The following is a 12,472-nucleotide window of genomic DNA, read 5'->3' as shown; positions in this document are numbered from 1 at the left end:
TCACATTTTTGTTTGTTTTGGTTTGGTAATCAGGAGACAAATGACCAGCTTGTCTTTGGTCATTATGTTTAAATACTGATAAAAAAGTTGGATTGGTTTGGAATAAGATAAATAATGCCAGATTTTTCAGTTTTGAGTGGACTGATTCTTTAAGACAGTGGTTTAGACGCAAACATGAATATGGTATATCTCCTAAAATATGACATGGAACATTCTTAAAGTAATAGAGCTTCTCCTCAACAAACAAAAATGTTTCAGCATGTTTTGCTCATTTGCACCTGAATGCAATATATACACATGCATGTATGTATGACGTCAGAGATGCTGATGTCATGATCAGCATGAGAGCTTATCAACTAGCAGCTTGGGGTGCAAAAACTGCCCAGTTAAGCATTTTTACACAACCCATTGATTGATTTTTATAAACCTCTGCACTGCCAAATACGTCAGATAACCTCAAAGCTCAGCAGTGAGTTCAAAAGTCCTCAATATTTGTCTGTTGGCAGACTTCAGATTAGTTTACTGTAGTATTGCTGGAGTGGAATACTAGCTACTTGCTGAGAACTGCTCAATATATAGGCCTACTGTATGCCTAACAACTCATTATGATACACATTATTGGTGCATGTTTATGTCAGCAAATGACATCCATATATAATTAGAGAAAACAGTAATTTTACATTTCTAATTACATTTTGTAAACATTTGTCAAGAATGTAAGATAAATTAATGAATTGAAAAAAGTGAGGTTTAACACTGTTCCAATTTAAAAGTTGCACTTATTTAATTTCAATTTACCTCATAATAATGACTTAGTATGTCATATGAACTTTAGCATGTCATAATTGACTTTTTATGTCATAATCAGTGTTGGGTAAGTTACTCTAAAAAGTAATTAATTACTAGTTACTAATTACATACTCAATAGTGTAATTAGATTACTATACAAATTACTCTCCAAAATGTATTTAATTACTTATTACTAATTACTTTCTAAATTAAATGGCTCTTTTAATTCTTTCAAATAAATAATATAAAACTACGTAAATTATAACGTAAACTACGACTTTTGCTTCAAACTCCTAATTACTGCTTATTAATAAAGTAGTTGGTAAGTTCAAGTATTGGGTAGGATTAAGGATGTAGAATAAGGCATTAATATGTGCTTTTTAAGTACTAATAAACAGCCAATATCCCATTAATATTCATGCTAATAACCAACTAGTTAATAGTGAGAATTGGACACTAAACTAAACCGTTACCATTATTCTTATTTACTGACCAAAGTATTTAAAGTGAGAAGGATACATAAAAACATGCATTTTAACATTAGACTCTAAATTTTGATGTAAAAATCTACTATTGTATTATAATTGTTCTAGTCTATACATAGTATTTGGTTCAATTACTTCAGAAGTAACTGTAATTAAATTACAGAAAAAAAATAGTTTTTCAAGGGAAAAGTAATTCAATTACAGTAATTACTTTACACCCAACACTGGTCTTAATCTGATCTTTTATATCATAATTATGACGTAGCATGTCATAATTTCAGCTTTTCATCTCATAAATATAACTTAGCATGTCATAATTTCCATTTTTTAAATCATAATTACGATTTACCAAAGCGTGATTTTTTTTTTCTTATGTAGTGGAAATGGACTTTCATAAATGTTACATATTGCAGCAATAGTAAAAATTCTATAATAATATGCTATTATGAACATAGCATAGCTTCGAATTATACTGCTAAGATGCGATAATTACTCACAAAAATGTTTGGTAAAGGCCATCTTCAAAGACTGCCAAAGGCACCTCTAACACTCATTCACTCTAGCTTTCTAATCACAGTTGTAAATTGTGAGCATTTGTTCCAATCATCAAGCATGGAAATTCTCCCATTGGCTTGTCCTTAGTGGAAAGTACAGAAATGAGGGAGCAAAAGAGGAGATCAAGCGCTGAGCTGAACCGTGTGCATGTATGATGAATGTGAGATGAGTGCGGTGGACTAAAGATCTCGAGGTCCCAAACACACATGCTGCACTCATCTGCCAGCACATCTGACACCCCATTGAGCAGAAGCGTACATGTTTGTTTGAGTCTGTCACAGATTATGATGTATGTGTGTTTATTTGGTATTTTCGCAGTGGCATTTTGTGCTTGTATACTGGATTAATGCTACATCTACAAACTGTTCTGAGACAAAATACCTCTTTTAAGTAATATTTTTAATTGCTTCCTTTAGTTGTGTCTCAGAGGCTTTGTGATCTCACTTTTGAGTCATCAATAAAACATACTCAAGTGGGTGGCATGTAAACTAAAGCCAATGTGCTGTACTCAAAACCAGCTCTCACCTTCAACAAAACAGTTTGCATCAGAATACAATTGCATTTAAGCCAATACAGCATATAAATACACAGGCTTAAGTAAAAGTCATATGGTGTGTGGGTACAAGGATTCATATCTATGAATCTTCATAGGTCATCTTCATAATGAGGATTAACACATCTACAGATCATACTTCACAGTGGAAATGCAGGCACAAACAACACTGAAAAACAGTTAATTTTGAAAATTAATTCGAAAAAAACACGGTGTACACATACACAAAATCACACATACATAGACATGCACAGACAATGTGTGAAACCACTACAATGACTAAAAGAAGAATCAAAGCATTCGTAATAAAAGAACAAACACAAAAATCACTTTGAAGATGTATGATTTAATGACTGAAAACAATATCTGAATATACAAACACAACATTGAGATTTCATTTCAATTACATTAACATTCAAAGACAACCAGAAATGTTTTGCATGCAAATCACGGTCTTGATAGACTTAAAAAACAGGAAAGCATGTTGAGTTAAAAGTAGGATATGTTTCTCCTGGCGACACTGAAGTTGATTGTTTAAACTCTTTATTGAGGCATTTCAAGCCATTCTGGAAGTAATGGCTGACAGGGGAAGGACACATAAATGTGAAGTGTCTGAGAGTTTTTAGATGAGCTAACTGGAAAGTGCACTAAATGAAATGTCATACAGATTATGGTGTCGTCCATCTGGTGAATAATTTAACAGAGGAGCATTGGATTCAAATATGTGACAAGTTTTAGGTGATAGTATCAGTAGTAAGTAAGAATAGTTTTACTTTCTGTGTATCAGAGTGTATGTGTGCGAGAAGCTAATACGAAGAGATGGTCTCAGGGCCTGAGGAAATGTACTTCATGTGGGCTGCAGAGGTAGTGACATTTATCAGCCCCGAGCTTAAGGGGCCACTTTTACACGCATCTCTGACTGTCCGATAGAATAATGGCATGCTGACATGGAGAGGAATGTACGGCAGAAAAATCTCCTGGCTTTATCACGAGTTCACTCTCATACAAAGCACTCTAAGATATAAAGTACAGTAAAAAAGGCTCTAGAGGAATCTCTTTAAATCTGTCAGATTAGGGGGGTTTAATCATTAAGACTTTTACAGCCACACAGCACACACTCACCAGTTCTTTCTTCTTCATGCACTCCATCAGAATGATGAACAGATGCTGGGCCTGCGTCCGACTGTATGTAAACGTCTTCTGAATGGTGACTAATAACTGGTCTCTCAGAGATTCGTTTATGATTCTAGCATGTAGTCAGAGAGAAAGATGAGACTGGGATATCAGAGCAATTCGTTTATGCGATGAAAATATTCCAACAGAGTGCAACAGTAGGGCTCCGGAAGGAAAAGTCCCATTAATTTTCTCCATTGACATACTGCTTTTTGATGATAACATATGACCCTTTTAAAAAGTCACTTTGATTTCAACTTTACTTTTTGTTTAAAAATATTGTGCTTAACATTCAAATTGTCTATAAAGAACCACTACCTATAATCTTGAAGAGAAATCTTCCTTGGAATTCCTTGTATATATTTAAATATTTTGTAGTAAATGATAAAAATTAATGCTGTCTTGAGATTAATTGCATCTAATCGCAATTAATCAATAATGCAATATTATAAAAATGTTACGTTTATTTTGCAGTAAATTAAAAAAATAGGGCTGTGAATCAACTAAAAATGTGTTATATAAAAAGCTATACAGGTTTCTCAGATTAACTGCAATTAATCATGTTAGGTGCATTTTTGAAGATGAACAAAGGTCTTATGGGTTTGAAATGACACGAGGGTGAGTATTTAATGACAGAAATTTAATTTTTGGGTGAACTAACCCTTTAATTCTGTTAATTATTTTTAACGTGTAAAAACAGTCCAACATTATTTGCAGAAATCTAATAAAAATGTATTGTATTTTAAAGTTATACTTGACATTAACTTTTTTTTTTTTTGCTCACCTGCCATTGTGGCTAGTGGTTTTCCAAAGTTACTAGCCACTCTGCATTTTTTTTAAATGGCCAAAATGTTGATATTGATACCATGGGGAAAATCTGCCATATAGATATTTGTAATATTATCTCATAATTTGGCAGCAGGTATATTAGGCTGCTGTCACTTTAAGACCTGATGCACGGATCCATTATACTGTTGCACATGCATTTTCTTTCTGTTTACATTCACTTAAAACATAACTGACTGTGTTTATGTGAATAGTTGCCATGACCGGCATTTTGACATTATTTTGTGTGAATTTGATGGTGCAAGCACAATAAGCAGAGAAAAAGAACTCAATTTAGTACTGAGATGCAGCTTTATGTGCACGCACTTTGGTTGTGAGCACAAAATCTGCAGGAATGAGTAAAATTATGCGCAATATGCATAATCCCACTTCAAAATGAGGGAGCGAGAAAGCGCATCTGGTATCGTATATCTATTCTGCGGAAAATTAGTATTTGAAACGTTTCAGATATTTCAGTATCAATATGTATTGAAAAATCTATATTTTTGACAATGCTACATTGCACTTAGCTTATTATTTCATATGCCTTTTTAAAAGACTAGAATTTAAAAATGTATATATTATATATAACATTCAACCCACCAATGTGGCTAGTAGGAGTGACTGAGCTACACGCTACTGCTGAGATCCACCCGCATTTGGTGGGTGTTAATGTCAAGCCCTGCTTAGAGATATTTGTGTACAATAGCTATGTCATTTGCTACATTCTATATTATTACAATATATTGCAAAAAATATTTTATGAATAATTAAAAAAAAAAGGCCACCGTTTATTGAAAATTTTCAATACATCATTTTCAGTGCTTTATGAAATTAGTTCATTGCTAAAAATAAAACCTAACACATCAAGTACACCTTGGGTCCTATTTTAACGATCTAAACGCAAAGTGTAAAGCGCACAGCGCAGGTGCACTCAGGGCGTGTCCAAATCCACTGTAATCCTTTTGTTTTTAATATTTGGCATGTTTGTGTGATGCGCATCCCTGTGTGTAATAAGCAAAGTCAACGCGCACTGTGGACTCGCCCAGAGGCGCAGTTTCTACCAACGCGCTCTAACAAAAAAATATTGCGCCATTGACTTTAGACTTTAGACCAGGTTTGAGTTGTTCTATGGCGCAGTCTATTTTCAGCTCCTTAAAATAGCAATGCGCCTGAACACACCTCTTTTTTAGACCAGCACGCCCATGGGCGCACTAACTGGCGCAAATGCATTTACTAATTTAAGGACGTGGCGCTGAACGGGAAAACGCGAACGGCGGCGGACGCAAACTAGCAAACACACTTGCGCTGCGCCTTGCGTCGCATTGCGCCGGGTGTATTATAGGGCCCTCGTCTTTAGCTACAGTTCTTTTTTTTCTTTCTTTTTTTTTTTGCTTAAATTAAAGTGTGTTACATTTGTGATTCATATCATAGCTGGTTGGATTGGTTCATGTCTTAGAAGTCCTTATGGAGAAAATGAATGGGAAAAATACTTCTGAAATAGTGGGCACTTACTGATGTGCTCTGTTCTATGCTACAGTTCAATCTTCATCTATATGTAAATGAATATTCATATCTTATCGTACTCTTACAGTGGAGAGAGATAAACCTCACATACCCGCCTTCCTCTGAGTACTTGTGCCCAAAAGCCAGGATGTCAGAGGCACGACCGCTGCCATCACACACCACCACAGGCACTGGTGGAGTGTCTCTCAGGTACTCCAGTACGATAGAGATCACATTTGGACCCCCCTCCACTATCAGAGCCACCACTGGAACACCCTGTCCGATCCCTGTGGAGAAAACAGAAACGTGAGAGAGAAACGTGAGCGAGAAAAGGGGGCATGTGTGCGACCGTGGGGGTGGCTATTACAAGGAAAACCAATCAAGAAGATTAAAGGTGAAGGGTGCATTTTTTCTCCTCTACCAGTTTAATGTGCAAAGACAACTAGAGGTAAGCTATTCATATCAAATGTATACACTGCGCTCATGTGGTGCTTTGTTTGTTTGATCAGTCTGATATTTCTACGTCTGACTCAACCAGTGGTGTGTGTTCTGGGCAGCAATAATAAGTTATCTACAGGGAATTTATGAAGACAAACAGAGTGAAAGGGGCAAAAGTGTTTGAACAACAATCATTATTTTCAAAATTCCTTTTATGGCACATAAATTACACATTTCACCTTTAAAAGGGCTAGTTCACCCAAAAATGTGAATTCTGCCAACATTTATTCACTATCATGTCATTCCAAACCTGTATGACTTTTATGCGGAAAAAAACATTATGTAAGTTCCAGAACTCAAAACTTAATTGTTAGTCCAAAAACAGCTTTTTATTCAAACCAAGCTCAGAAAACAACTCGTTTTGGATTTTGTCACATTATGACATCATAGTGCGCCGAAAGATCGCCTCTGCAGAATCAGATCAATGGCTACTTCTACATAATCACATCTTTGGCCCCGCCCACTGGCACGTTAGTGAGATGAGAAGCAGAGAAGAGAAATACAGGATCACTGGACTAAAAATAACATTTTCTTCCAACGGATACTAATGCTAAGGAAGTGGTTATTTATTTTAAACTATGTGAATGTCTCAGTAAAGAATGATTTGTTTGTTTGGTACATCTCACTGTGGATTATTTGTTAATTCAGTCACAATTTTGATGCAGGCTTTGCAAACAGACTTTTACTGCAAGATACAACAGTAATGCCACAACATGTAAGTAAACCGTGTCTAATAATAATCTGTGCAGGGGCGTTTCCTCCGAGGAGGCAGTGCCTCCTCAAAAAAAATAGGATGAGAAATTAATCCATATTACATATAAAACAACACAAATATTACAAATTATGACATTAAAAGGAGCGCAAGTCACTCGTATTTCTAAAATGAACACTGCCCAACAGCGACACCTGCAGGTAAAGTTACAGCAGGAGTCATGCCTCCCTTTCCACTCACAGAAAACCATTAGACCCCTAAAGCGTGCGGTGGGTTTTGTGGGGGATAATTGAGAATGAATGGGGAAAAACATGTGAGAGGAGGCAATGTCTCCATCGCGCTATGATTGGAGGTAATTGGTTATTATTGGATATGATTGGTTTGTGTGATAAATCCCGCCTCTTGTTGACGTGCACGTTCCGCGCGAGTTTGAATGAACAAATAATGCCATCAATGGGAAGACCAATTGAAAAGTAAGTAAACAGATCACCCAGTTAGATATGTCACATCAAAATCAATGGACTGAAAACATGATGACTGTGGGGTTTTTTAGTGCAATCAGCTTGGTGAAATTCAAAATACATCTTTGTGACTGTGACAGACGGTGTTTACGGAGCATGACTGGTGATCCAAAATAGCCTAGGTTGACTATTAAAAAGAAAAACATCAATACACAAATAAAATATATTGTTTAAATTTTTACAGCCTTTAGTTATTATTTTGGAATGAATGTAGAAATGCTTAAAACACTAACTTGATGAGACTGACTTGGTTTTGATAAATAGAGCATTACATTGTTAATGTAAAAATTACAAAATAGAATTGTATTTGGTTTATTTTTTTCTTTTTTGATGTAATGTAATGTTCATTTAACAAGGAAGATGTGTCAATGTTAAGAGTAATGCACATGAATTTACATTTGATTCATAAAAAAATCAAAGAACCCTCCCTTTATAATCACTCAAGCTGTCAATCACAGAGCACAGAGTTTATCAGTGACTGAGTTCTGTACTCTCGCCAAAACTCCCATTATAATCAATGACGCTGTCTTCACTGCACAATGAATCACTTAATTACATCGTGTTTGCACTGTTAGTTATGATGAAAGCATTTGTGAGGGTGCAATGTTGAGATCACAGCATTCATGTGCTCAACACATGAGCGGCCCTAGGGAGGGGCTAGCAGGTGCTTCAGCACCCCTAAGACCAAAGCACCCCCATATATTTTTTTCTAGGAGCCATTATACAGGCTGTGTATTATATTTAATAAATAAGTTGGAAATAAAAGCAACAAATGAAATAAATAAACATTTGACTCATTACGCATGCATGACATGATTTGCAGCTACTGTCGCACTTTCGTAGGTATGTCATTGCATTTTATTTTAAAATGGGATGGATCCTTTGTGCCAAGGGCTGCCACTGACTAAAGATTTTTCCTGTCAACTAGTAGTCGTTCATTTAGGCCATTAATCATTTAGTTGCACGTTTATATTAAATTAATTATTATCCTAACCATCCTATAATAGCATGTATAGCCAAAGTCCCTTTAAGACAAGTCATTTCACTCGGCGGCCATCTTTGAAACGCCTCTCGGGCATCATGGGCATCATGCAATCTCTTTGAATGGGGAAACATCAAATTCTCCAAAACTGTTCGCCAACCTTACGATTAAATTTCATATTTGAAATCACCAATGAAATCTAACAACAACCGGCTCATAAATTTAGTTTCTAAACGCTCGAATCATGACAAAAAACTGTATTTTTCAGGCTGGTTCAAGCTAATGCACATGCGCAGACCTAAATGCGCGTCTCTTCGGAGGCGCGAGTCTGGCTGTTTCTATAGAAACCGGTGATTCTAACGGCCGCTGAAGTGACGCGATGACTTTACCAGTCGGCGATTGGCTCTTATTTAGAAGGGGGACTTATTCCGCCATATTGCGCGTTACACTTTCTCCCATTCAAAACAATACGAGTGACACGTCTTGTGTTATTCTATAGTCTTTGGTATAGCTACGTAGGTGTGATAGCATATTCCGCGCTCAAGCTCGTGCATAAAGCTTGCTGCAAAAGTAATGATTATCAATGTGTTGGGGGAAAAGAACACATTTTAATTATTTATTAATAAACTAGTGCTTTCTAAGTCAGTGTCGGCTGCAAAGATGAAGTTGACCAATGCTGACTCGACATCTCCGCAGACACGCCTTTATAGAGAAATGCACCTTCTCATTCAGATTACATAATCAGAGAGTATTTGTGTTTTATTTGAATTTGTTTGTTTAAAAGTAGACATTTCAAGCTTTCTATAGATTTATTTCTTATGTCTGTAGAAGTAGCCGGTTCATTGTTGTGAAAACAAACAGGATACGCGCTTTCTGCCGTCTCGGTCTTGAAAGAGCATATCCTGATTGTTTTCTCTATTTTACAAAAGCACAGCGTTTTGGTGTTATTGTGAATGTTCACAAATAAATAAAATTTAGAATGATTTATTACTCGTATCTGTATGACTAAAAATTGAGTATTTTATGATTCCACAGGGGGAAAAAATGCAAGAGATCGCGCGTGCGCCTCCATGTCATGCAGTACCTAAGCGCGCTAAGTAATACTTTAGCTTCCACACTCCTCTGCATTAACACATACTTACTTTTTGGACCATATAGAGATGCTTTTATTGACTTGTACAAACTCCTCTCTATATGTAAGAGATCATGTGAGAGATCTTCCTGTATCCGAGAAGCGAGACTGCGGGGATGCCCAAAACAGCTTGGCACATTTCGACATCAATATACAGAGAGCGAAGGCTCTGGTTTGTATAGCATAGGAAGTAAATATATCCCAGTGCTTTTTGTTGTCACATTGCCATTGACTGAAATTCCAAAATGCTTGTTCAGTGAATGTCTAGGCCTAGCCTGTATATAAAGGTTTGATTTCATAAAATGAAAAATTGTATTTAAATTGTACTGAATCAAATAATCTTGTTATAAAAAGATTAAAAGCGCCCCCTCAGCACCTGCGTTCATTCTCTGGCGCCGCCCCTGGCTCAACAACATGTCTGTCATCGGCTACAAAGCTCATCACTGCAACCTTTCATGTGACGGTAGTAGATCTAAATATATTGCAATAATCAACACTTTCACGATTAGATAATCTCAACAGCTGTAATAGTAAAAACGTAGTAAATTTTTCAAGAGAGTTCTGAATTCAATACTTCCACCACTGAAGTCTCACAGCAGACACGCCCCTTCCAATATGATCAATGATTTTGACATCACTCTGCACTTCAGCTTCTCATCAGATTTTCTGGCCAATCAAATGCTCTCTAGATTCTAAAGCGTTCCGCCCTCTATATTATAAATAGACGTTGAAGCTGTGGCTAAAATCGGACACTTGTTCACACATTTACTATTTTCTACATGGTGAATGGCACATAGTGCACTATATAAGGGAAATATGGAACAATTCAGACAGTGTACATATGTTTTCCACTGAGGCGAATTAAGTCTGGTTACACGTTAGTGTCACATGAACCGCCGCAGCACGCACAGTCTGCTCCGGTCCAGAGGCACCATAGCACAGAGCAGATTATATGCGCATACCAGAAAATGTATCGGACCCATTTGAATTCTGCAAAGAATGCTATATTTTAAAGCGATAAGGAGGGGATTAGGAGGATAAACATTAGCTGTGTATATAAAGAAAACGCTATTGGCTATTGGAGCTGTTCAGTATGTCCTGCTATGTCTTCCTGGTTCAGTGGAAATTATGTCAACACATTGAATAAAGTACTCAGTGGCCTTTAAGGATGAACAAGGAAAGCAAGTAAAAGGAAAAGCATATAAAAAGAGACGTTTGAGTCATTTTGGCATGCAGAAGAATAGATTATTCATGTGAATGGTTGTTATGACTGACCCTACAAACATCCTCACCATAACCCAATTGTGTCTGTCAACATGATGCCCAACATCCACTTAGCCACAGTGAACAGAAGACGGTCGACACACTACAGAGAGAGAAAGTGTTTCCTTTTTCTAACTTTTATCTGGAGAATTCAAGCGGTGCATCCATATGTACTGAATTCGATGACCAAACAATTCCTTTCTGGTTCACAAGCTCATAATTTGATTCTAACTGTGATTCTGATTCATTTGGGTATTTTCAGTTAAAATGTCCATTTTGTTTACACATGACAGAAATTTTATCACTGCTGATGCTTTAATGATAAAGAGAAGTATTTCAGGCTGATTAAAACTGGTAACTTGTTTTTTTTTTTTTTTTTTTTTTTTAGAACTATTTATTGAAAGAATCACTAATAAGAATCAACTTACAGTGGTTATGCTTTATGTTTTTTAACCCACTAAAAAGAACTGGTTCAAGAGTCATTTATTTGTTAATTGGACTACCCTGGTCATGTAATTTTTGCGTGTAGCCTGCGAGGACAAGTTAATACAGAGACTTTTCTTCAAAGCTATTACTTCACACTGTTTTTAGAGCACAGCGAAAGGTAACATTTCTTTTGCTGTGGAAGTTCACACTTGCTGCACAATCAGATCATTTCTGCATTCATTAATCTGCTGCAATTAACCGCTCTTGGTTTAATTAACAGGTGCGAATGCAGTGGGAGAGGACCTGTGGGATAGCAGGTGAACAGAACAAAGAAGAATCAGTTCTCCTCCTGCACTCTGACTCTTTCCTACAACTTGATGAGTATAAGTTATGATGTGATGACTATAATTCAAAAACCATGTTGCAGCTAGATCATCCTACCACTGCTTAAATTATGCAATGTGAGATAAAGAAAGAGGGAAGGAGGGAAAAAAAGAGCAAGAGAGAGACAGACAGAGAGGTACACCAGATCCACATGTGCTGTCATCATTGTGCCTAAAATGGGTACGGTTACATAAAGTAATCTCTATTTTTAGCAGCACACTGACTTCAAAAGCAACTGCTCAGCTGGTATAGGAATCAGGAACAGTGGGATTTACTTCTTCATTCCAGACCTCTTCCTTGCACTGTTATCTCTTGTTTTTCCTCTGTCATTTTCTGTTTTATAGAGGTGATATTTATTGATCAGCGAGTCTTTCTGCCATGATGTTGTAGGCTTTACATGGACACTTGTTTTTTTCCCACACACTATCACACACACACACACGGCAATTCACTCCCATTCAGCATGGCTGCCACTCTGTCTAGACTAGCTCTTATGTTACAACAGGACTAGATATAAATGATTTATCTGCCATCATATTTATGTTCTCAAAAAGGTCAAAGCCATGGACAAATTTAGGACTTTTTTCTATTCAGAAGTGTTTGATTTCTTTCATAATATTTTAATACATTTTAAAACAACATATTGCATAAGCTCTACCACTCCCTAT

The 12,472-nt window shown here is 36.5% G+C and overlaps 1 protein-coding gene across 6 annotated transcripts in view; it reads right to left on the bottom strand.

Annotated features, from left to right (window-relative positions):
- The window catches only part of trpm3 (transient receptor potential cation channel, subfamily M, member 3), a 193,307-nt gene that overhangs the window by 44,556 nt on the left and 136,279 nt on the right, over positions 1–12,472 (bottom strand). For 5 of the 6 annotated variants that reach the window (XM_048187558.1, XM_048187561.1, XM_048187562.1 and 2 more), the window contains 2 exons: positions 5,999–6,173; positions 3,505–3,628 (listed from right to left, as the gene is read on the bottom strand). In XM_048187558.1, the coding sequence (XP_048043515.1) occupies positions 3,505–3,628; positions 5,999–6,173 (299 nt within the window). Of the gene's footprint in view, positions 1–2,708; positions 3,397–3,504; positions 3,629–5,998; positions 6,174–12,472 lie in introns of those variants that run through there. The other variant, XM_048187563.1, reaches the window with a different exon arrangement.

This window comes from Megalobrama amblycephala, linkage group LG4 (genome assembly GCF_018812025.1).
Source record: "Megalobrama amblycephala isolate DHTTF-2021 linkage group LG4, ASM1881202v1, whole genome shotgun sequence".
Lineage (NCBI taxonomy): Eukaryota > Metazoa > Chordata > Actinopteri > Cypriniformes > Xenocyprididae > Megalobrama > Megalobrama amblycephala.
This window is presented reverse-complemented; position numbering and strand designations above follow the sequence as displayed.